At 39.7% G+C, this 23,440-nt stretch overlaps 1 protein-coding gene across 6 annotated transcripts in view; it reads left to right on the top strand.

The window, feature by feature from the left end:
- The window catches only part of Pfkfb1 (6-phosphofructo-2-kinase/fructose-2,6-biphosphatase 1), an 83,335-nt gene that overhangs the window by 48,507 nt on the left and 11,388 nt on the right, over window positions 1–23,440 (top strand). For 4 of the 6 annotated variants that reach the window (XM_040743992.1, XM_040743994.1, XM_040743993.1 and 1 more), the window contains 9 exons: window positions 2,301–2,426; window positions 7,090–7,183; window positions 8,147–8,213; window positions 9,403–9,477; window positions 9,906–9,962; window positions 12,540–12,661; window positions 15,877–16,084; window positions 19,604–19,750; window positions 21,867–21,971. In XM_040743992.1, coding sequence (XP_040599926.1) covers window positions 2,301–2,426; window positions 7,090–7,183; window positions 8,147–8,213; window positions 9,403–9,477; window positions 9,906–9,962; window positions 12,540–12,661; window positions 15,877–16,084; window positions 19,604–19,750; window positions 21,867–21,971 — 1,001 coding nt within the window. Of the gene's footprint in view, window positions 1–2,300; window positions 2,427–7,089; window positions 7,184–8,146; window positions 8,214–9,402; window positions 9,478–9,905; window positions 9,963–12,539; window positions 12,662–15,876; window positions 16,085–19,603; window positions 19,751–21,866; window positions 21,972–23,206; window positions 23,347–23,440 lie in introns of those variants that run through there. The other 2 variants (XM_040743997.1, XM_040743995.1) reach the window with 2 other exon arrangements.

The raw sequence follows: 23,440 nt of genomic DNA on the forward strand, positions 1-23,440 counted from the left end.
CCCTTTTCATTTCTGATTTTGTTAATTTGCATGTTCCCACTCTGCTGTTTGGTAAGTTCGGATAAAGGTTTGTCTATCTTGTTGATTTTCTCAAAGAACCAACTCTTGGTTGCATTGATTCTTTGTATTGTTTTCTTAGTTTCTACTTTATTGATTTCAGCCCTCAATTTGATTATTTCCTGGCGTCTACTCCTCCTGGGCGAGTTTGCTTCTTTGTGTTCTAGAGCTTTCAGCTGTGCTGTTAATTCTAGTTTTGGTATTATAAACACACAATTTCTTCCTTCCCTTTTCTCCTTCCAAATTCTCCCATATGTCTCTCCCACTCTCTCCTTCAAATTCCTGATCTCCTTTTTCATTGATTGCATATATACATATATTCCTCACAGCAACCCTTTCAGCCTTTATAATTTTACTCATATGTATGTTTTCAGGACTCACCATTTGGTATTGGATTGTTAATTGATGTACTCTTCTTTTGTTAAGACTGTATTGCTTCTGCTCTCAGCATTCCTTAGTTGTCTGTATGTAGTTTTTTGTTTAGGCTTGAGGTCTCATAGTCTTTCCTCAGTGTACTTTGACATGTTTATTGTTTTCATCATTGTTCAGCTCATGTTTATTCAGTCATGTTGGTGAGAGTTCATGAGTATAGCTCCTGACCTTACTAGGAGACACAATCTCATTGAAAACTCCCTGATCCTCTGGCTCTTATATGCTTTCTGACAACTTTTCCTCAATGTTTCCTGAGTCTTGGGTGAGAGTTATTTTGTGACTGTATTCACTGGGAGTGGGTTCCACAACTCTGCATTTTGATTGGTTGTGACTTTCTTTAGTGGTCACTGTATGTTGCAAAGAGAAGTTTCCTTAATGAATGGAGAGGACTGTACTTATCTGTGAGTGTGAATGTTCTTAGAGATTACACTGGTTTAGTAAAGTAGCCGTAGATAGCTCTCTCATCCTGTGTGATTACCTTTTAAACAAAGAGTTTACCACAATAGTCATAGGCAGATGAACTCCTTAGTTTGATAATTCCAGCATCAGTGTCATAAATAAGTCTGTTTCTGATGCTTTCTCTCTCTTCAGACTTTTTGTTTGGTCTTGATTTCCCCCCTTTATCCTAGAGACAATCCATCTCATAAAGATGCATTTCACTACCATTTCATATTGGTTTTTTTTAGATTTCTTTAAAAAGTTTATGTGTTTGAGTGCTTTGCTGCATGTATATGTGCTTGTAGAGGTCAGCAGAGTTCAGCATGGGGCAACAGAGTCCCTGGAACTGGAATTACAGGTGTTTTTCTGCTGATACATTGTTGCTAGCAACTGAACCTGGGTGTTTTGCAAGAGCAGCAAGTACTCTTAACTGCTGACCCATCTCTCCAGCCCCCTTCACTACTATTTTCAATGAAGCTATTTGGTAGTGAAGAATGGGGAACTGAGTTGTTCTGTTATTAAGTCTCAGTCCTTGGCAGGCTTATCTTGAGTATTTGGGGTATGCCTGTCACAAGTGTTCTTGCCCTCCAAATATAGTAAGTAGACCTAGCTCCCTGCTTAGCAGACACATTTTCTGTATTTCTTCCCATGTCAGAGAGTTTTCATCAGTGCCTTCAACTTTTGTTTCCCTTCCTTCTGCAAAATGAAATGTTTTCCCTCCAGGTAAGAGAAGGTAAATTGGTCTGGCCTGATTTCCAGGAGAGAAGGGGTAGATTGGTCAGTATTGGCTGCCAGATGCAGTAAGTTAGCCACCAGTGCTTTCAAGCTATGGTTTCTGCTGCCTTTCTTTTGGAATAGTAAGACTTTCCCTGCAGAAATATGGAGCAAATTTTCTGGGCAGAATATAAGCAATAGTTATTGTTCTGTTCTCCTTCCCAAGCCATAACTATACAATACTTTTCTCAGGATTTTTCTCTGCCAGCACCTGGATGAAATTTGAAATGCTTGTAAAGCTATCTGTCTGCAGTCCTTATAAGCAGCACATTGGCCCACAACCAGCTTAGCAGTTTGTTAGTCGTTTTTATCTTGACCTTCTTATGAGTTGGTATGTTGTTCAGCATTGTCTGTATCAACTAAGAAATGCCAGAGTCCTATTGTCCTCTTGATGCCTGTTTTTACATGTTTAAGTTGACTATCTGCACTTCAGCCTCAGTTTTCTGATGAGTCTAAGAAAAGTTGTGATACCCATTTTAACCCCCTCTTTTTCTCATAATGATGAAAGTAGTGTGGTTTCCAACTCTACATCTCTAAGATAATGGCATAAGAGCCTCTAAGTGTAGGGATAAGCCTTTGAGGATCTGTTTGTCTTCCAGCATCTATACCACAGTTCACCAATTCCCCCACAATGATGATCATGGTGGGTTTACCAGCTCGGGGCAAGACCTACATCTCTACAAAGCTCACACGATATCTCAACTGGATCGGAACACCAACTAAAGGTATGTCACAGGAATCATTTGCTGTACATCCCCACTACTGAGGAAGGTAGAAGGCCAAACTTTTCAGTACAAAAAATGCTGCACACTCTTGTTTCTAGGATTAGAACCTCTTCTACCACTACTATTACCACTGTCACGGTGGTCATGAGACTATGTTCTGTACCTAATACCTTGCAAGGTTTTAGGCATAGAAAAACCAGTATTAAGACTAAATCTACTCTTAAGAAGGCTTGCAAACTCAAAGCAACCCTCTGAGGACTGCAAGTATTTTTATCACAGCTACATTGTCCCATCAATAATACTATTTTTATATGCATTGATATTTTTCCATGGCTGTCAGGTCCCCTGGAATTGGAGTTAGAGATAATTGTGAGCTGCCATATGGGTGCTGGGAATTGAACCTGGGTCCTCTGGAAGAGGAGTCAATGCGCTTAACTGCTGAGCCATATCTCTAGCCCCCAATAACACCATTTTTCTTATTATAATTTTCACCATTTCGTAGTAAAAAATAAGGTAAAAAGGTGAAATACCCTTTCTAAAGGGACACAGTTAAAAGTGACAGGACCAGGATATGGTTGATTTCAAATTTGACATTCTCCACTAGGTCTAATGCATGACTATATTAAAGGGAAGAGAAAGGGATCCTGTACTCTTTTTCCTTTCATCCATTATTTTATTCTCATCCTTTCTCTTGTTTGTCCCAACATTGTATCTACTCCCTTCCATCCAGTCACCCTCCCCTCATTCCCATCAAGCCTTCACTCTATTTCTCCTCTTTTTTATGTGCTAGGGATTGAACCCAGAGCTTTGTTTATAATAAGCATACACTGTACTACCAAGTTACACCTGGCACAAAATCTACCTCCAGTCAACCCCCAATTTGTCCTTCCTTACCCTTCTTCCACTTTCTTTAATTAATTTACCAAAGTTTTCCATGTGCCAGAACCCATGCCAAGCATTAGGAAAGAAATAAGAATGGGTGAGACTCAAGTGCTATCCTTGAAGAGTTCTAACCTTGAATGCTATACATAACAAGACCAAAGCTGGACTAGGAATTCTCAGATAGCATGCTGAGGATGCTCACGGGATTGCTGACTGATGGGCATCAAATCCTTTATGGATAAGAATATGTCTGACATGGGTGCTTTGGGAAGAGGGGCGCATTTGATGAGACAAGGAGGCAAGAAAGAGCCACTGTACAGAATTCCAAGCCTGAGGAGCTTCTACTGAATGAAGAAACTCATGGCATAGGAGCAGATCTGTCTCTGTCATGATTCCTCTTTTATTCTGTTTATTCAACTTAACTGCTCACATAGACCTTCAGAATCATATTTCAGAGTACAAGACCAATAATAGTTGTAGTCTCCAAGGGTCTCCTTGAGTCAAGTTTTGAACCCAAGCCCTTTTACTTCTGTTCAAGACCATCCAGAGTTGACTATTCTAGCTTTTGAGGCCCCAACCACAGTGGTTGACCCCTTCCCCCAAAACATACTTTGCTTTCTGCAGATGTTATATCTTTGTTCAAGTAGTATCTACCTACTTGTAATCTACCTACAGTGTCCTTGCTCCCCACCTTCACCTTCATACCCACCAGTAAAAGATACCTACCCTAAAGGCCTCGTTTAAATACTGTTTTCTCAAACATACTCTAAGATAACTTTTCCTTCCCCATCACTGTTCTGCATAGTTCAATGTTGTCTCTGTTGGAGCACTTAAAGGACTCTGTAGGCACTTCACTGTTGCCTGATTTGGGTGCTGTCTGACTTGGAGTTTATGAGCTGCTTGAGAGTCTCATCACAAAAATCTAGGGGAGTGTGTGTGTATGTGTGTGTGTGTGTGTGTGTGTGTGTGTGTGTGTGTCTGTATGTGTATTTATGTATGTGTGTATGTGTCCCAGAAATCTTATCCCACTTTTCAGAGTAGGTATCTGTCTTAGTCACTGTTGTATTGCTGTGAAGAGACACAATGCCCATAACTGTTATAATAGGAAACATTTAGTTGGAGGCTTGCTTACAGTTTCAGGTGCTTAGTTCATTATCATCATGGAAGGGAGTATGACGGCATGAAGGCAGACATGGCACTGGAGAAATAGCTGAGAGTTCTACATTTTGATCCTCAGGCACAGAGGTAGAGAGACACACTGGGTATGGCTTAGGTTTTGAAACCTTAAAGACCATCCCAGTAACAAGGTCATACCTACTCTGACAAAGCCACAACTCCTGATGCTTCTCAAATAGTGCCTGGTGCCACTCACTGATGGCTAAGCATTCACATATATGAGCTTATGGAGGCTATTCTTATTCATACCACATTCTATCCCCTGATCCCCATAGCCTTGTAGCCATATAGTAATGCAAAAAATGCATTCAGTTCTTCTTTAAAAATCCCCATAGTCTATCACAGTCTCAACATTGTTTAAAAGTCCAAAATTCAAAGACTTTTGAAACTCAGGCAATCTCTTAACTTTAACCCATTGTAAAGTACAAAAATAATACAATTCCAACATAAAATGGCACAGAATATACATTATCATTACAATAGAGAAAAAAGGAAGCATAGCGAAGAAATACTGGACCAAAGCAAGACCAAAACCAGCATGGAAAACTCCAAATTCTGCATCAACATGTCTGATATCAAAGTGTTCTTCAGATCTCTAATTCCTGTTGACTGTAACACCCTTCTCTCTGTTGGGCTGGTGCCACACCTGGTCTGCGGTTCTCCTTAGCAGGTATACTACAACTCAGGCATCACCAACTTCTTGGGGTCTGCAATACAATCTGGACTTCACCTTCACAGCTTTGCAAAATGGTCTCTCTGGGCTTCCATGCAGGGCCTCTTCTGCCACAACACCTGGCCTCAGCTACTTTCCTTAGCCACAGAAGGAAATTTCATAGCCCCTTTCTTGTATCCTGGACTCAAAAGCCGTAACCATGTGGCCCAAGCTGCCAAGTTTTTCTGCTTGCTGGGGCTGGAGCTTGGCCCCCTCGTTCAAATACATTTCACTAGCTTTCTGTTTTGGACAGTTTTCTTCACTGCTTAAGCTTTTCTTTCATTCCTTTTCACAAGTTCGAAGCTTAACTTGGTAGGGCCTCTCCCTGAGGTCACCACTCCCTTTATTCCATCTAGCACCAGGGTCTTCTTTAAACTTTTAATCTCCTTGAGCCCAAGACATAGCTCTTTTACACTTCCTGGTACCCCCTTTTTTCTCAAACTACATTTTGTGATTTTTCTTGCTCAGCTTCCTCCTTTTCATTATAGGTCTGTGTAAGACTGATTACTAAACTACACAACACAGTCAAGACTAACTTGAACTCCTCAGTCAATGTCACTAATCTAAAATTCCTCAGTTTATCCTGAGGCAGATTTTTGGGAAAGGGGGAAAAGCAACCACATTTCTTTGCCAAAATATCACAAGAATGGCTCTAGGTCACTTGCTAATTATCTTCTCCTCTAGAACTTGAACTGGACCCCCACAGTTCAAATTACCCTCAGAACTGCTTTCCATCCTCCTACTAGGATGGCCCATTAAGCCTTAAAGCATCTAACCACTTTTCTAGTTCAGAGTCCCCAAATCTTCCATATTCCTCCAACAAGCAGCATAATCAGGCCCATAATAGGAATACCAGGCTCCCTTATACCAATTTCTGTCTTTGTTACTGTTCTGTTACTGTGAAGAGACACTATGACCGGGGAAACTCTTGTAAAATAAAACATTTGATTGGGGCAGGCTTACAGTTTCAGAGGTTTACTCTATTATTATCATGTCAGAAGCATGGTGATATGCATTCAGGAAGACATGGTCTGGAAAAGTAGCTGAGAGTTCTACTATATCTGGATCCACAGTCAGGTGGAAGACATAGTGTCTATGGGCTTGGCATGGGTTTCTGAAACCTCAAAGCCCATCCCCAGTGACACACTTCCTCCAGTAAGGCCACACTTCCTCCAGTAAGGCCACACCTCCTCCAGCAAGATCATACCTCCTAAACCTTCTCAAATAGTGCCCCTCCCCATGACTAAGCAGTCAACTACATGAGCTTATGGGAGCCACTTTATTCAAACCACCACAGTATGCTAAAGTTATATCTTAGATTAATGAATTAATAAAATATGATTTCTTTCTCTATTCCTTCTCTGTTTTTTCCCATACAAGTGGGAAAGTGCTTTTTAGAGATTTACATTTAGATTTCCCCTTATGACACGAAATGATAAAATGACCATGATAACTAGGAGTCAGGAGACCCAATCTGTATATATTATCAATTCACTCTTTGTTTGACTTTGGGTAACTGACTTTACTCTCTCTATCTCATTTCACTATTGAATAGGACATTTAAATGGTTGGAATTTATGATAAAGTAACTTAGAATCAAAAGACTTGGGTTTGAATTCTGGATTGCTAGTTATTAACTTGAAAGCTGTTTTGTACCTTTGAGCTTTACTTTCCTCATTTGTAAAAGTGAAATAGTTAACCCTACTTTGCAGGACTAATATGAGGGAGAAAATGAGTTGGTACCCATAATTTGAAGTTTTATAATTACATTTCCTTTTATATGTACAATTTCTTATAAATTATGCCTTCTACCTCTGAGATTCCTTCCAGCAAGAACATATTTTTGGCCACTGCAGTGTTTCCCACCTCTTCACTAGGGTTTTCTGTTTTCAGTGTTTAATTTAGGCCAATATCGACGTGAGGCAGTGAGCTACAGGAACTATGAATTCTTTCTCCCAGACAACATGGAAGCCCAACTTATCAGGAAGTAAGTGTTCAACATTGAAGAACCTGTGCTGTACTTTGGTTGAAGGGGAACTTTCTTCATATCCTACTAGTGGGGTAGCCTGCTCTTCCATGGGTATCCAAACTTTTGACATTTACAGTGTTCGTGCTTGTGAACTCCTCAGTCAAGTTATAAATAGGAAAATAATGCAAAAAAGTCTTGTAGTGTTTTATGTAAGTTTATAATTTGTGTTGGGCCACACTGAATAGTTATCCTAGGCCATGAGTTGAACACCCCTGTCTGTGTCCAGCCTTTCTGTCAACCTGCTTGAAGTCAGCTCTAGTCATAGCCATTCCCTATCAAGAATAGCCATTCCCTATCAAGAAGCATTTACAGTCTCCTATTTCTTGTAAGATAGCATAGAAATTTCTTCCCCTAGCATTGAGATTATTCCAGTAGCTCAGCACTCTTCAGTTCATCATTTCAACCTTAAAGTCTCTTTTATCTATGTGGTTGGAAGTACTTCTAGGTGCTACCTGGCTCTCAATTATTTATCTGTATCTCACTATAGAACTCAGTAACAAGTAACTATTAAAAGATTTTTTGCTTAAAACCTAAGCACATTATCTGTATCATACCTGTGTTTACAATGTTTCCTATGCCAGAAATTCATTTTAACTCAAAGACTACATCCCTATGCCTTACTTGTGATCATCAACCAATTCAACTTGAGCTCCAGTAGCACACAGTTAGAGCCCAAAAGCTAGGATGCTTTCATTGCTCAGCATGTCATCTTATACATGCCCTTAAGCTGTAGACACAGAGCCAGTTTCTACTGTGAACCCTCTGTAATTACCATGATGCCTAGAACAAAGTGTGCTGTATAGATGGTCAGTAGATGAATAATTTAGTATAAAACATGTGAGAGATGATTCATAAGAGAACAGCGGTGAGGCGAACTCATCTAGGGAATAGGGGTTGTCTGTTTCTTTCTCTGTTTTTCAGGCAGTGTGCTCTGGCAGCCCTAAAGGATGTCCATAAATACCTCAGCCATGAGGAAGGTCACGTTGCGGTAAATAATTTCCCATTTCCCCCCTCAGGCTATCTGTCAGTATGGAAAATAGATAATATGTACTAACCATTTATGCCATACATTATTCTAAGTACTTTGTTTATATTGATAATGTAATTCACATTGCCCCGTAATATAGTTGTCATTATTATGCTCTATTTTAGATTCCAAAAGAATTACTGCAGAAAGATTAAATTATTTCCCAGGGTGGTACAGTATTTGCAAAATCCATACTCTTAAGCCCCATGCTTCATTGATTTGTCCTCAAGATTTACCAGTATAAAAATTTAAGACTGCTCAGCCTGGATACATGGGGGAGGGCCTAGGCCCTGCCCTAGATGAAATGACAGACTCTGGAGATCCCCCATGGAGGGCCTCACTCTCCCTGGGGAAAGGTGTGGGGATTAGATGGGGAACCGGAAGGCTGGTGTAGGGGCGAGGGAATGGGAGTGGGGATTGACATGTTAAGCAAGATTGTTTCTAATTTAAATAAAAATAATGAACTGAAAAAATTTAAGACCGCAGTACAAACATTACTTTCTTTTCTTTTTTCAAAATGTTATAAACTTTCTTATTAAAAATCCTTGCAAACAATTACAAGCATACCATACCAAAATAAGAAGACTGAACGTCTATACAACTCCATGAACTTCCATACAGTGTAGAACATAAGCCTGTTGAATTGTGTCTTTTTTTTTCTTTTTCTAGAGAAATATTTGCCTAAATATCTCAGCAATTTAATGTCTTAAATCCTTGGGTTACAGATCCTCAAATTTGCTAATACAATGGATGGGAAAATTTTCCTGTTCCTGAGCTTTTTTAGGGCTTTAGGAAGGACAGGTCTCATCTGGAAAAGCAGCTCTATAATTGCTCTATGTGCAGTCCATGGCTGTTATCAGAGCAAGTCCTTCTTCTAGGCCTATTAATTAACTTATAACATGATACTAAGGAAAATCCCAAGCTTTTCTCTTGCCTTATTATATTCATAGAGTGGAGAACATTTCTGAGCAGACAGTAAGGACTAAATGAATGGTTTTGAAAGCGACACAAGCCAATTCCAAAGCCTTCTTTTTCTTTAAGACCCTCTCTAAGTTCTGCCCCCTTCTGGAAGCCCTCCACTTGGAACAAAGGTAAACAAAGAATGGTAACACTAAATTGAGAGTAAGCCAGTCTTATTACATGTCTTTAGGTTTTTGATGCCACCAACACTACCAGAGAACGACGGTCATTGATTCTGCAATTTGCTAAAGAACATGGTTACAAGGTAGAGTGAAACAACCATGCTTACCTAGAGCAAATTACAAAGAAGTACAAACTAGGGAACTTAGAGCAGCCAATTTGGACTCCATAGGTTTAATATCTAGCTTTCCAGGGTAAATTCGGAAACAGTAGAGCAGAACAGAACAGGAGAGATGCCAGGTTAGGCAGTGAAAGCTAGTTACTTACAACCTGATACTGGTGATAGTGAGGTGGTGATGAGCATCACGAGAAAAAAAACCATCAGAAATTTGGGGCAATTCAATTAAAGCCAGGCTGCATCATAGGAGTCAGAATCCTGAAAGCACCATTGTGTGAAAGCATTGTTTTTAGAAATGTCCCTAGGGATGACTCAAGGCTGTCAAGAATGGTTATGTTTATTTGGCTCTCCCAAAACATAATCCTCTACTGGAAAGCTCTCTTTTTCTCTTCTAGGTCTTCTTTATTGAGTCTATTTGTAATGACCCTGACATCATTGCAGAAAACATCAGGGTAAGGAAAATAAGTTACCTTTCTTCCTTATTCTTTTAAAAATACGTCTTAATTTAATTTACATTTTAAATATGCATGTGTGTATATATATATGCACACATACATTGTGTGTGTGTGTGTGTGTGTGTGTGTGTGTGTGTGTGTGTGTAATGTTGAAGGCATATTCCATGGCATGCATATGGAGGTCAGATAATTTCTGGTGTCTGTCCTCATCTTTCACCTTGCTTGAGATAGGGTATCTTCTTATTTTCTGTTGCATATTCCAAGCTAACTGACCCTTGAGCTTTTAAGGCATCCTCCTCTCTCTACTTACTCATTTAACAATAGAAGCACTGGGATTACAGATGTACACCACTACACCCAGCTTTATGTAGGTTTGGGGGATCCAAACTTACATTCTCATACTTGTGTGAGAAGCTCTTTACCCACTAAGTCATCTCCCCAACCCTCAATCCTCCTTATTCTGTCTCAGGCTTGGGTAATACCTAAAAGACCACTATAGTCTTAAAGCCTTCCTCTCCAAGATGCTACTCCCACTTTGTATAGGAAACACTCCCTGTCCATCCTTGCCCACAGTGTTCGTAAAAGGTTAGATGAAAACAGCATTTATAGAACCTTTAGGATGTATCAAGCACTAAGCTTGACTCTCCTTAATTGTTTTCACAACAAACATGCATGTTTGTTTTGGAGGAAAAACTGAGGCTCAAAGTGTTGAGTTGGCAGAGTCAAAAAACTTGAAGTAGGAATGCACTCTGGCTTGGCTGTCTTTCTCAAAAGCCCCTATTCTGTATTGTGCCCTACATTTCACATCAGAATCATTGCTACTTTTAGTTTCTTAACTGCATGGCCTAGAATTAGACCACTCACAAACTTTTGTTGTTCCCTGCCCCTTCAAATTACTTGTGCTCAGAAGCATAAGAGACCTTAAAGGCCATCTCTTTCAACCCTTCATCAAGTACTTAAAATCTCAGCTAAGTATTTGTCCATATTTCTGTTCACACTTACAGTAACAAATACTCATTAAAAGGTATTCTTACTTTTTAACTAATACTCATTAAAATATTCATTTAATTAATATTTATTAAAATGTAGCCTAATTAAAGTGAAATTTGTCTCCCTGTAACCTCTACCCATTTGTTGTATTTTTACTTTGGGGTATATATAGCATGTTCATATCTTTTTCCTTTTCATCACTTATTGATTCATGGGAAACTGTACTCCTGGATAGCCATTGTGGGCATTAAATGTATAGAAACAGGAAAAGCCCTTCTCTTGAACTCCCAGTCTAATTAGGGACACTGATAGATATATAGACATAGCCTTTGAGATTAAAGATTAGGTAAGGGGAAAGAGAAGATTGCAGGAACACAGTGGTAAGGGCCAATCTTGCATGTGGTAGGATGCCAAGGAAGGCCTCCAAGTAGAGGTGGCAGCAATATCCTGGATACATAGGAGTTTTTACAGGTAAAGAATTGAAATGGGGAATAGCATACACTAAACATGATATATCCAGGGAACTATAATTAGTTTAGACCTTATAAGGCAAAATGTGTGTCCAAATAGGAGAGTACTAAGGGATTATAGTGAAAACGCAATTGGACTTGTCATGATCCACTTACTAAAATAGTTCATACTTTGTCCTAAAAGACATTTGGAAATTGCGGAGCAGTTTAAATAGGAGTGTCCCATTGTCAAATGTGCATGTTATAAATATCCTTCTGGGAAAAATAAATAAACGAATGAACAAATGACTAAATAAATAAATACCCTTCTGGGACCAGTGAGAGACTCCATGGGTAAAAATGCTCAGCACACAAACTTGATGACCTGAGTTCAATCCCCAGAAGTCACATGAAGGTAGAAGGAGAGAACCAACTCCACAAAATTGTCCTTGCACTCACTGTGGCAATGCTTATGTCCCATAACACCACATCATACACATGTACATGCACACAATAATAATAATAATGAATCATACACATATATATGTACACAATAACAACAATAATAAAATAATCTAAAATTTAAAGAGGAATATCTATTTGGCTACCAGCAATTAGTCACAAAGCTCTAGTGAGCATAGGCAAAAGAGATTAGCTGGTTAGAAAAGAGAATTGAGAGGCTTAGTTTCTGCTAGCTAGTGAAATTCTGTGTAGGCTTAAGTGACTAAGTGGAGGAGTGGGAAATAAAGAAGGAGAAGGTAGATATCAGAGGACTAGGAGATGCCAGTCTTTAAGAAAGCCAATGACAACATGCCTGTTTCTCAACAGTGGCTAAATTTATGAAAGCCTTTATGATACCAAGTCATCTTATTCTTCTGCATCACAGTTTCCTGTTCTCTTACAAATGTTGTTAAGCAATATATTCTCTGGAAGTAAATATATTATAAAAATATAGCCCAACTTCTCTTTAATTGCCTAATTTTGTCAACTAGGGTAAAACCCTTTGTCAAATGCTTAAAGTTCCCTTGCCTTTGTAATGGGGTATATAGTAGTCAGTTGTCTGTAAGGGCTCTTTTCAAGTACAATGTCAGAGTCTCTGTTTACCCACATTTGTGTGCTTCCTACCTTCTCACAGCAAGTGAAACTCGGCAGTCCTGATTATATAGACTGTGACCAAGAAAAGGTTTTAGAAGACTTTCTTAAGAGAATTGAGTGCTATGAGATCAACTACCAACCTTTGGATGAGGAATTGGACAGGTAAGAGACCCCAAAACACCCCAAAGTCAAGGTCTGGAGTCTTAGCCCGTTTTGATATCTTATAGGACCTAAGGAAATATATACCTTTAGGGGCCTTAACTTTTCTTTCCATAATAACAGAAGTGGGATTTGATTTGATATGTCTTTATGACCCCCTCCAGTCCAGTTTTCCATGATGTGGGAAATATTCGTGAGTTGACTAAAGTTGTACCTTCCTATGCAGTAGGTACAGATGGGATTTTGCTCCCTGAAAACAAATGCCTCCCTTCTGTGGATATTGAGTTTTTATTGCAGAAATACTGTTCACGTGAATGTCACCTCAGCATCTAAACAGATCCGCCTTCTTTCTTCCATCACATTCCCATAGCTCTATAAAAGAGACTGTGGTAAAGCTGATTATCATAGATTTCCAAAAAGAGGAAACTGAGTCTTAGAGAGCTGAAGCTACTTCCCAAGCTTCCACTACAAGTCATAGGTGGGGCTAGGAATCTAACTATATATGTCTCCTGTTATTTCTCCTGCCATAATCCTCATGTATCTCTTTAGTCAGCAAATCTTTGGAAACTGCATGCAGAAGGTGTCAATAGAATCAAATGAAATGGGTTCTGTCCATAGGTGGCTTTTACAGAGTCTGGACATATGAAAAGATGAAAAGACCTATAAAGCAACAAAATAAGAAAAATGTCTTTCATAATACTAGCTACAAAGAGGGAAGTATTGGCTATCAGATTAAAGGAGATGTGAGTGTACATGTAAATGTTTCAAGAAACTCACTCTCTTTCGAAATGTTCTCATGAAAACAGACTCTGGCTACCCATACTCATTGAGGCCCAAGTTTGAAGTGTAAAAAAACTGTAAATAGTCATTATTACCCTAAAAAGTTTAAAAGCATCCTTTCAGTCTTATCCAATGGAAATGTAAGGAAATGGGTATCGTCATTTCATAGTTTGGGAAACTGACAACCAGGGATTGATCAGGTCAGAGGCTTTCCTGAGGCTACATGGTGAGTCAGCAATACACTCTATACTGAATGAAGCTTTATTTCCCAAATTTCAGCCTGATTTTCCCCCTTCACATCTTTGTATCACAAGAAGTAACAATTGGGACTTAAAAATTCAATGCAAAGGGCATGGCCTTCATGTATAATTTTACAGATTACTCACTGCACATGCTCCCTGATCAAAGATACACTTATTTCTCTCAGGAAAACCTGTAAGGAACTGAGTTGTTTATGCTTTGAAGAAAAGTGGTTTTTTTCAGATTTCCACAAAAGCACTATGTGGGCTAACAGCATATGATGGAAAGATCTTGCAGGAAGGGAGCTGAAGGGAAAGAATGACATTAAAGAAACCAACAGACCTGAATCTAGACACCTACAAGGACACTGATGGGTTTTGTTTGGTTCTGTTATTCTTTTGATGAACCCATTGAGCCTGAAGAAGATGGAAGTAGAAGGCCAGTTTTATTTAATTATTTTTAATAAAATGAATTATTTTATTAATTTATTTAATTAATAGGCATTTATAACTCATTCATCATGGCTAGCTTTAGCAGTGTCTAAGGAAGCCAAAGAGGCAAGACTGTCCATGCTTTGCTAGAAGGCCCAATAAATTGAAAAAGGTGGTATATACACAACTGATCCCAGTTGTGGGAACAGTAAGCCAGATAATTGAAGGAACTCAAGCAGGGAACTTGGCCTACCTATAAGGAAGAATGCCAGGAAGAACTGGATTATTCAGTAGGCAATCTAACTATGTGTTCAGGGCATCAGCAATATTGTATCTTCCAAAGATAAGAAGAAAACTATCCTGCAAACATTTGACAGAGTAAATATCATCCTAGCTTTTGAAAGATGTATACATAGGAGCTCAACTTTGGAAATTAGCAAGGGACTTCATTTCAACCAAAACAAAAAGTACTTTGAGACAGCTGGCCTAATTAGCTCTTAGTATGAAAAGAGGAGAGGAGTGTTGAGAATATTCCAAGCACAACGGCAATATAAGAATTAAAAAGTCATGGGTAAGGTATGGCGCTATGTAGTGATGCCAACTACAGATAGCATGTAAAATCACTTAGGGTATCAGACATAGCTATGGAATTTGAAAGTTCCCTTAGAGCCACATAGAGACTAGTATTGGGAACTGATAATAGCCACTCAACAAGATAACATCAGAGACACTCTGCCCTTAGGCTCTGAGGATCCTAGAAAGATCACTGGAGTGGGACACATTCTGTGGTAAATTGGTTCTCTGTGTGCTTCAGTTTTCTACATGATGATATCTTCTATGAATGATGTCTGTGAGGATTCATACATCTTAAAATCTCCTAGTCTCTCTAAGATACACAAAAAATACTCAACAAATGCAAGTGTTCTGTGGGAATCACTGCACATGGATCCTGGAGTCTTGACGAATGGGGTTGTAGATGGAAATGACTTCTCTAGGAAGATCAAGGAAGAGGCCCTCTGAAACAAAAACTATCAGCAGCCTTATGGACCCTGGGATGCGTGTTCCCACTCTTCTTCCCACAGAGCTCTCTCAGGTCCATACAGTCGAATAACTGGAAGATTTATGGCTGTAACAGAAGCTGTAGAAGTCTTACTTCAAGGCTCTAAGTCTTTCGATCTGTTGGTATCCTCACCCCTGCCTCCCAGTTCCTCCAGAGACAGGTTGTTTTATGGGACCACCAGGAACTTGGGGCCAGGACCACAAGTTTGCTAGTGATGTTCTGCACCATTTCTGTATCACTTCACACTAATACTTGCCATGCTGTGCTGTTTGTGACAAAAATGTTGAATATTATTCACATGTTTCCAAGTGCATGTTTTTGGCTACTCTAAGGGTTCCCAAAGGGCAGATATCCTCTACCCAAGGCACAGTGCCTTAATTCAAATAAAAGTACTTGTGAATTGCAGGTATAGACTAAAGAGAAGAACCTTAGCCTATTGTATTGTGATTAGGAAAGGTAAAAAGAAAGGTTGACTCAACCTGAAGAAAGGAAATAGTACCCCACAGTGATGAGGTCCTTGGGGTCGTCAGGAACAAAATCTCTAGAACATATACCCACAACAAGATTAGGCATTAACATCGTGTTAGACAGGAGCTGAATTCCAGAGGAGGATTTGAAGCAGGATGTGTGGTTGAGAATTTCTCTTGGAATCAACCCTCCCTACAATCAGCACCTAAGATGTTTGCTTCTGCTTGGGTTGGGTCCAGCCACCTGTCCTACATCAAGATCTTCGATGTGGGCACACGCTACATGGTAAATCGAGTGCAGGACCATGTTCAGAGCCGCACAGCCTACTACCTCATGAACATTCATGTCACACCCCGATCCATCTACCTATGCCGGCATGGGGAGAGTGAACTCAACCTCAGAGGCCGCATTGGTGGTGACTCTGGCCTCTCATCTCGGGGCAAGCAGGTAAGGAGGACTCCAAAGACTCAGGTCTGTAGACTAGGCTAGCCCAAGTGGGGTAGCCAATGACTGGGTTTTAAGAAGTAGCCTTTAGATGGGAAAGGAGCAAATTATGATAGATCCTTCTCTTCCATCATTAGTCACTGAGTCCTGTCACAGACATTGAATGGTTCCCATACAGCTACTACTTCTGCAGGATCACTAGCATGGTCCTCCAAGACTGCAAATTTCTAGCTGCTCCTCAAGCTCCATCACAGTGACCACCCTTCCCCTACTTGATGTCTCCCCTCATCAGTCTTGCCACTCTGCCTTTGTTCATTCCCATCTTGCTATCCTTTTTGGTCCCTCTGTCAGCTGCTATCAAGTACATAGATAGGTGACCTGAGGATCTCAGCCTGAATCATTCTTCTTCATGACTCAGTGTCCCCTAGCCCATCTTAGAAATCACACTGTCCCTGCCTTGCTGCCTCTCATCACTCCATTACCTTCCAAGGCCCTGCTCTTGCTCCAAGATCTAGTCATCCAGGAAATGCTCCCCATTCACTCCTTATCTTATGGGCACTGGCCTTTGGGAACATCTCTCCTCATTCTGATCTAACACTGACTCTCTCTCAGGTCATGACTCTCCCTGTTCCCAGCCCAGTATAGTAACCTGTCCATTCTGGGTACTTGTTTCACAACGGAGTTTTCTTCACAGCTTCTGGTCCTTTACCTAGGATTGTTAGAAAACATGTTGCTGGAGAAATCACTTAGAGATAACATAGGTAGGAAATTAAGTGCAGGAGGGGCATTCCTAGTTATTAATGTCTTTTTTAAGTTTTATTTGCTTTTATTTTATGTGTACGTGTGTTTTGTCTACTTGTGTGTCTGTGTACCATGTGCATGCCTGGTGTCCACAAAGGCAAGAAGAGAACATCAGATCCCCTGGAGTTATAGATTATTGTGAGCTATCATATGGGTTCTGGGAATGATAACAGCCAGTGCTCTTTACTGATGAGCCAACTCTACAGCCCCATACTGTCTTTTATTGAACACCTCTGCACAGCCACAGTACCATAAACTTCTGTATGTATTTTTTGAATGACAACAGCAGTGTGAACTGAGAATAACTGTCATTGTTTATGAGCAACAGAGACAGAAAGCGGCCTCAGGTCACTTGATCAGTACAAGATAACATATAGACAGAACTGAAAACCATTCCTTCCTGCCTTGCCTCAGCGTACCTGCTGGATAGGTGGGAGATGTCCCAAACTAGGACTGTCCCTGAAGCCCTGTCGTCAGGGATCCTTTCTGATTCCTATGGACTGGAAACCTCCTTCTGGAGGTTGCCTCTGACATGACTCTTACCTCTCCTGCTCTCTAGAACAGAGGTTGAAATCTCTTGAGGTATTTTTTTTTATCTCCAGGGCTTCTTGGTTATAGCTAGTCCCTGTCTTACTTGCATAACTCAGCTTATTGGAAAAGTGGCCATGTCCACATGAGTACCTCCTGCATGCACAAATATGTGTATATATGCACACATCAGACCCAAACCTTCACGTCCTTCAGCCCACTGCACCAGGCCTGGTTTTAAAGGCCAGCCACCCCAGTCTTTATAGCTTTCATTTAACTAGTACCTACTGTGTAACAGGAAGTAGTTTGCTTTCCACACAGCTTAGAGGCAAGGCTTGCTAAGTGTCTGATGTTTGCATTTTATAGGTGTGATGTGAGGTCAAGGAAGGAAAATGTGTAAGGGAGCTACTGGGGTTTGCCTTTCTCTTTCTCAGGCAAGGGCTTCTTGAACACTGACTGCTGAATTGCATCTATCATACAAGTTTGTGCTTATGCCCATTTGTGCAGATATACCTGGGATGTGCCATGTGTGATTAATAAACCCTGTACACAGGGCTCCCACAGCCCTTTGTGGTTCCCTTCTGCACTGCCATTATTTAAGTGGCTGGTTCTGTAGAGTATTAACTGTAACATGAAAAATTAAAAGACCCGCAAGACTGATTGGGGTTCAAACTTTAAGCGGAATATCAGAAAAGCAAAGCAGCTGACCACTAGCTTCTTATCTCTACCTCAGGCTGAATTGGTTGATCCTTCTGCCTCTCCTCAGCATGGCTGGAAAAAGAAACCTGAGACTGAATGTCTTCCTATCCTCCTTGTTACTCAGCCTTCCTGTCTTCAGTGTGGCTGGAGAATCAATGCCTCCTACTGAATATTGAAGACCTGCTTCTATCTTTTATACGCATCTAGTGCTGCGATTAAAGACATGTGATTTGTTACTCTTTTAGACTGATTCAATCTCATGTATCCCTAGGTGGCCTTGGACTCACAGAGATCCCTCTACCTCTTAATTATGAGTCCTAGGATTAATGGTGTGTACCACCATCTCCTAGCTTCTGACTGCTGAGATTCAAGGTGTATGCCTGACTTCTGTGGCTTGTACCTGACTTTGCTTTCTGAATCCTCAGGAAAGCTTTAGCAACTTATAAATAATAAATCACCACAATTGACACTTCAGCATCCAAAACAGGGCAATTAATACTCAATGCATGTGCAAATGCCCTTTAACTGGGTACCAGGATCCCCATTCAAGCAATGGGAATTCACAAAATTGGAGCACTGTCTTTCAGATCCTTCAATCCACAATTCTAGACCCCATTCTGGGCTCTTTTAACCTTGGAACCCCATGGTAATGGCCTGAAATCTGCTTCAGTGCCTGTATGCACCTAGCTGATAGTGTTCACCTGAGAATAGGCCTTAGTCACAGAAATATTAACTTTTAGGCTCAAGCGTCGCCCTGAGGTTACTCTTTGTGTGGAAGAGGACCACTGAAAATGGAGCATAACCAGAACTTGATGATGTGATTTGATTAACCTCAGAAACGTAGTAAAGATACCTACATTGCTGGATATCATCAGAAATGGAAGGAGAAAGGATGCAGACCATGAGGTGGTTCCATTTATTCTTAGGCTCCACATATGCTAGAGGTGGGCCTGTTTGAATAAATGATTCACCTAATAGGGGATTCAGTGAGCAAGCATCAGTGCATCAGTGCCCCAGGATGAGATATGACTTATAATTGTACATATTGTTTAGATCCAATTTACTACTTCCATGCTAATTGTAAATTGGCCTATCATCCTATGTGTTTAACATTGTGTGAGATGAGAACATTCAAAATCTTCTAAGGGTTTGGAACTATACAACACCAATTTTTAACGCTAGCTACCCTCCTGTGCATTGGAACATTAGAACTTATTCTGTAACTTTGTACACTTTGATCAGTTTTTCTGTATCCCACCTTCTCAATAGTATGTTTTTATGTAGTCTTTTGTGGTATGAGGAAAAGAACCCGGCACCTCAATGGTCTACCTCTGAGCTGTAGTCTCAGGTTTCTCATTATATAAATTTAACCCTCATTTTCTTGCTTGCCCTTTAGTACTTCACCATTTATGAAAGATTTGAACCTGTTCTTATGACTTCCTTGATCTTTCACTTCTCAGCTCTTTTTTTCCTTCTTCTCCTTTGTACCCCTAGTATGCCTATGCCCTGGCCAACTTCATTCAGTCTCAAAGCATCAGCTCCCTGAAGGTGTGGACCAGCCATATGAAGAGGACCATTCAGACTGCTGAGGCTCTAGGTGTCCCCTATGAACAGTGGAAAGCCCTGAATGAGATTGATGCGGTAAATGGAAAGGGCTAATGTCCTGGCATGTAGGGAGGTGGTAATTCTAAGATTATCTCCCCAGTTACCTCTGTGGGAACCTAATTAGTTAATTAGACCTTGTTTTGTTTTTTGTCAACCAACCATATATAAGAGAGCATTCTTTGTCTTAGAGATCTTGTGAAGTTCAGCATTGGATTGATCTATAGGATTGTCTATTGGGCATTTTCATGATTATTAATTTATATAGGGAGGCAGCTTACCATGTTAGGCAGGTAGGTCTGGGATGTATAAGAATGGTGTCTTAAGTGTGCCTAAAAGTAAGCAAGGAATCATGTTTCCTCCATGGCTCTTGCCACTGCTCCTGCTTGAGTTCTTGCCTTGACTTCCCTTAATAATGAACTATTGTTATCCTATCTAATATGCTTTTGGTCATGGTCTACCACAGCAAGAGACAACTTCTATAAAGTAGTTATTTTCTACATTTAGCAGATAAGGACAATAAAACATAGGTTAAGCATATTGCCTAAAGTCAAAATAAGAAGACAATAGTCATTTCCTTAGGCAAGAAGCCTCACAATAAGCCTCAGAATAGAAGCTTAAAGCAGTCTAAAAGATCTTTGTGCACTTTCTTTCCTATGAGTAATGTCCATTCAGAAAGCCTGACACTGCAGAGCTATTTGTAATTTATAAGTGTTCTATTCCCTGGCCCTGAAGGAAGTCTGGTATATAGTCCAAAAAGACAACAGCCAGAGTCTGGTGACCCCGGGCACCAAACAAACAGGGTTTAATTAGAACTCACACACTTTGAAGGAAATGTCAGAAACAATACCACTTTTTACCACCACTACCAGCAGTCTTGCCTATGGGGATTTCTCAGTAGACTTGGAAGCTCTTAGAGTTTATCTTCCTAAACACAGTTAAGTTAAAATTTTCCTAATTTTTGCCTCATGAAGTATCTGTGGATAGATTTTTCCCAGAGATACTAAAATATAGGACAGGACAGGAAGGATAAGAAAGGTTGTCCAATGGGAGAGTACCACTGTAGTATGTACATGGATACAGAGTTTCAGACACCTGCCACAAGTATGCTTACAGGTATATACATGCACTTCACAGTCACAGCTCTCTTCTGCCAATCATGTCAGTATATTCACACACATCTGTAAATAAACATAGGCACATCATATACATATATGAATTTCATACAGACACAAATGAACAGACCATTGACATGTACACAGCACTAATACATGGCTTCAGGCATATTACCCCAAATTCACAGACTTCAGACATAGGCACACAGATACAAATATATAGCAGAAACATAATGCAGAATGCACAAATTCATGGATGTATGCCACCAATACACCTGAAGACGCATACTACAGAGTCACCCACATGGGCATATTCTCAGATATTTAGACACTCTGTACATACACACAGAGAATACAAGTATACTACATATGCAAAAATAGATATACATTACATACGCAAGCATGAGGCTTTGACCATATCTCAAGCACACTTCTGAGTTTATCTAATTATTCTTTATCAATAAAGCATTGGGAGTCAGATATGAGGATAAGAACCTAAATGATCAGGGAAGCAGAGAAGCTACTTCCGTTCCTCAATTCAAAGAAAGGACTTGAGATCCTCTCTCTACCCAGGTTACTACTTCCTGTCACCTATCTTTTCTCAGTCCAATCCAACACCTCTATGGTTAATTTTGGTCAGCTAGTGGCTAGCTCTCCCCTCTGACTCAAAGCAAACTTTATTGTCAGAATAAGATCAAAATACCACACAACAGCACATGTAATAAACATACTGCACATGATTACAAACATAGTAGTAAGAACTTATTGTGTGTGTGTATACATATATATAAAATGTACACATATAGACCTATTGAACAAATCATAGGAATATATCATACAGTCACTCTGAACACACCCATCAGTTTGTCCTCACACACCTCACACACACATGCACACCACAAGCAACAGGTACACCTCAAGAGCTGCATTCACAGAAACCCAAGTGTTATACTATTCTCTGATCATTGGTCTCTAAACTGTGTGAAAAGCTATATGGATTTCCCATGGTGAATATATTGTTCACAGATGTTTTTTAATAGGGTGTCTGTGAGGAAATGACCTACGAAGAAATCCAGGAACACTACCCTGAAGAATTTGCACTACGGGACCAGGATAAATACCGTTACCGCTATCCCAAGGGAGAGGTAAAGTTGAAGGGGTGGTCTAACTCCTAGGACTCTTCCCCTGTATCTTCATTCCAACTGCCAGAGTTTCCTGAATAGCCTTAGAAACAAGGCAAAGCATGTTTTCAGTAGCTGCCACCTGTTAAGGTACATAATCATCTGATCCTTAGCTGTTAGGCAAGCTATTCTTCTTTTCAAGAAATATTCATTCATCCATTCATTCAGTGTGTGCATGTATGCATGCCATGCCCTGCATGCTTGTGGAGGTCAGAGAACAGCTCATAGAACTTGGTTCTCTCCTTCTACCATATGATCCCAGGAATCAAACTGAGGTCATCAGGCTCAGTGATAGCTGCTATGACCAGCTACTTCTCTTTTTTAAAAGCTACATATTTGCCCGCTTATAGGCAGTATGTACTTTTAAAAGAACACACTTTGTCCAGTACCTTGCATTTGTCATTTCCTCACTGGACAACTTGAAATAGCTCAATATACTATAATTCAGTAATATTTTATTGCCAACTTTCAGTTCTAGGCTCTCTCAGCAGTTGGCAAGGAACAAAAGCTATTAGTTTAATCAACTTCTTGGCTGCTACATGAGCCAGAACATAATTTTCCTGTCTTTATGAGATGAATGCTTATTGCTTTCAATACAGCCTCTACTTAGCCAGTTCTGCATTTTAATGTATTTATTAGTCATACTCATCTCTGATCCAAAACCCTATGAACAGTTCTCTGAAAATACAGACATCAGGGAAGATAAAACAGTAGATGTTATGTTCAGTCACATATCACTTTAATATTTTCATCTTCATTCTCAGAAGGGACTTTATTAAGTTAATGTTAATTTGTTCTCATTTCCTATACATATATATATTTAGGCTGTTATTAGAGACATGCAAATTAAAAGCAATCTTGTCCTCTTGCTGAATTATGTATTTTTATTAAGAATGACTCTTTTTTTCCTTACTAATGCTATTTACCTAACACAAATCTAGCTCTACATGGTATCATCTAACCATTTTCTGAGTTCATCTTTACTTATTCACTTTCAATTTCTCTGGGTACTTTTGTTTGATTTATGTCTCTTATAAGCAGTTTATACTTGGATTTTGTTGTCTTAAATCCAAACTTAAATGTCTTTTGAATGCTAAACTTGGTACATATATTTTTATTGGTGTTACTTACTTTTTAACATTTATTTCTGTTGTCTTGAACTTTCTGTGCTTACTTCATTTTTCTCTTGCTTTCCTTAGGATTGAGTTTTTCATCAATATGTGTTAGAATCTGTTTCCAGATTGTCGTGGAGGTTGTGCTTAACTTTAAAAAAGCCATCATGATTCTTTCTGTTTTTGAAGATATCCTACTTGAGGGTATGAGGTCAAAATGTACTTTTAAATCACTCAGAATAAATTGTTGTGTATTTTTATATAATCAACTTGAGCATTCAACTTTTTATATTTATTTTTAATCAAAATTTTTATATAATA

The sequence above is a fragment of the Mesocricetus auratus genome, unplaced genomic scaffold, assembly GCF_017639785.1.
Source record: "Mesocricetus auratus isolate SY011 unplaced genomic scaffold, BCM_Maur_2.0 Super-Scaffold_100003, whole genome shotgun sequence".
Classification (NCBI taxonomy): domain Eukaryota; kingdom Metazoa; phylum Chordata; class Mammalia; order Rodentia; family Cricetidae; genus Mesocricetus; species Mesocricetus auratus.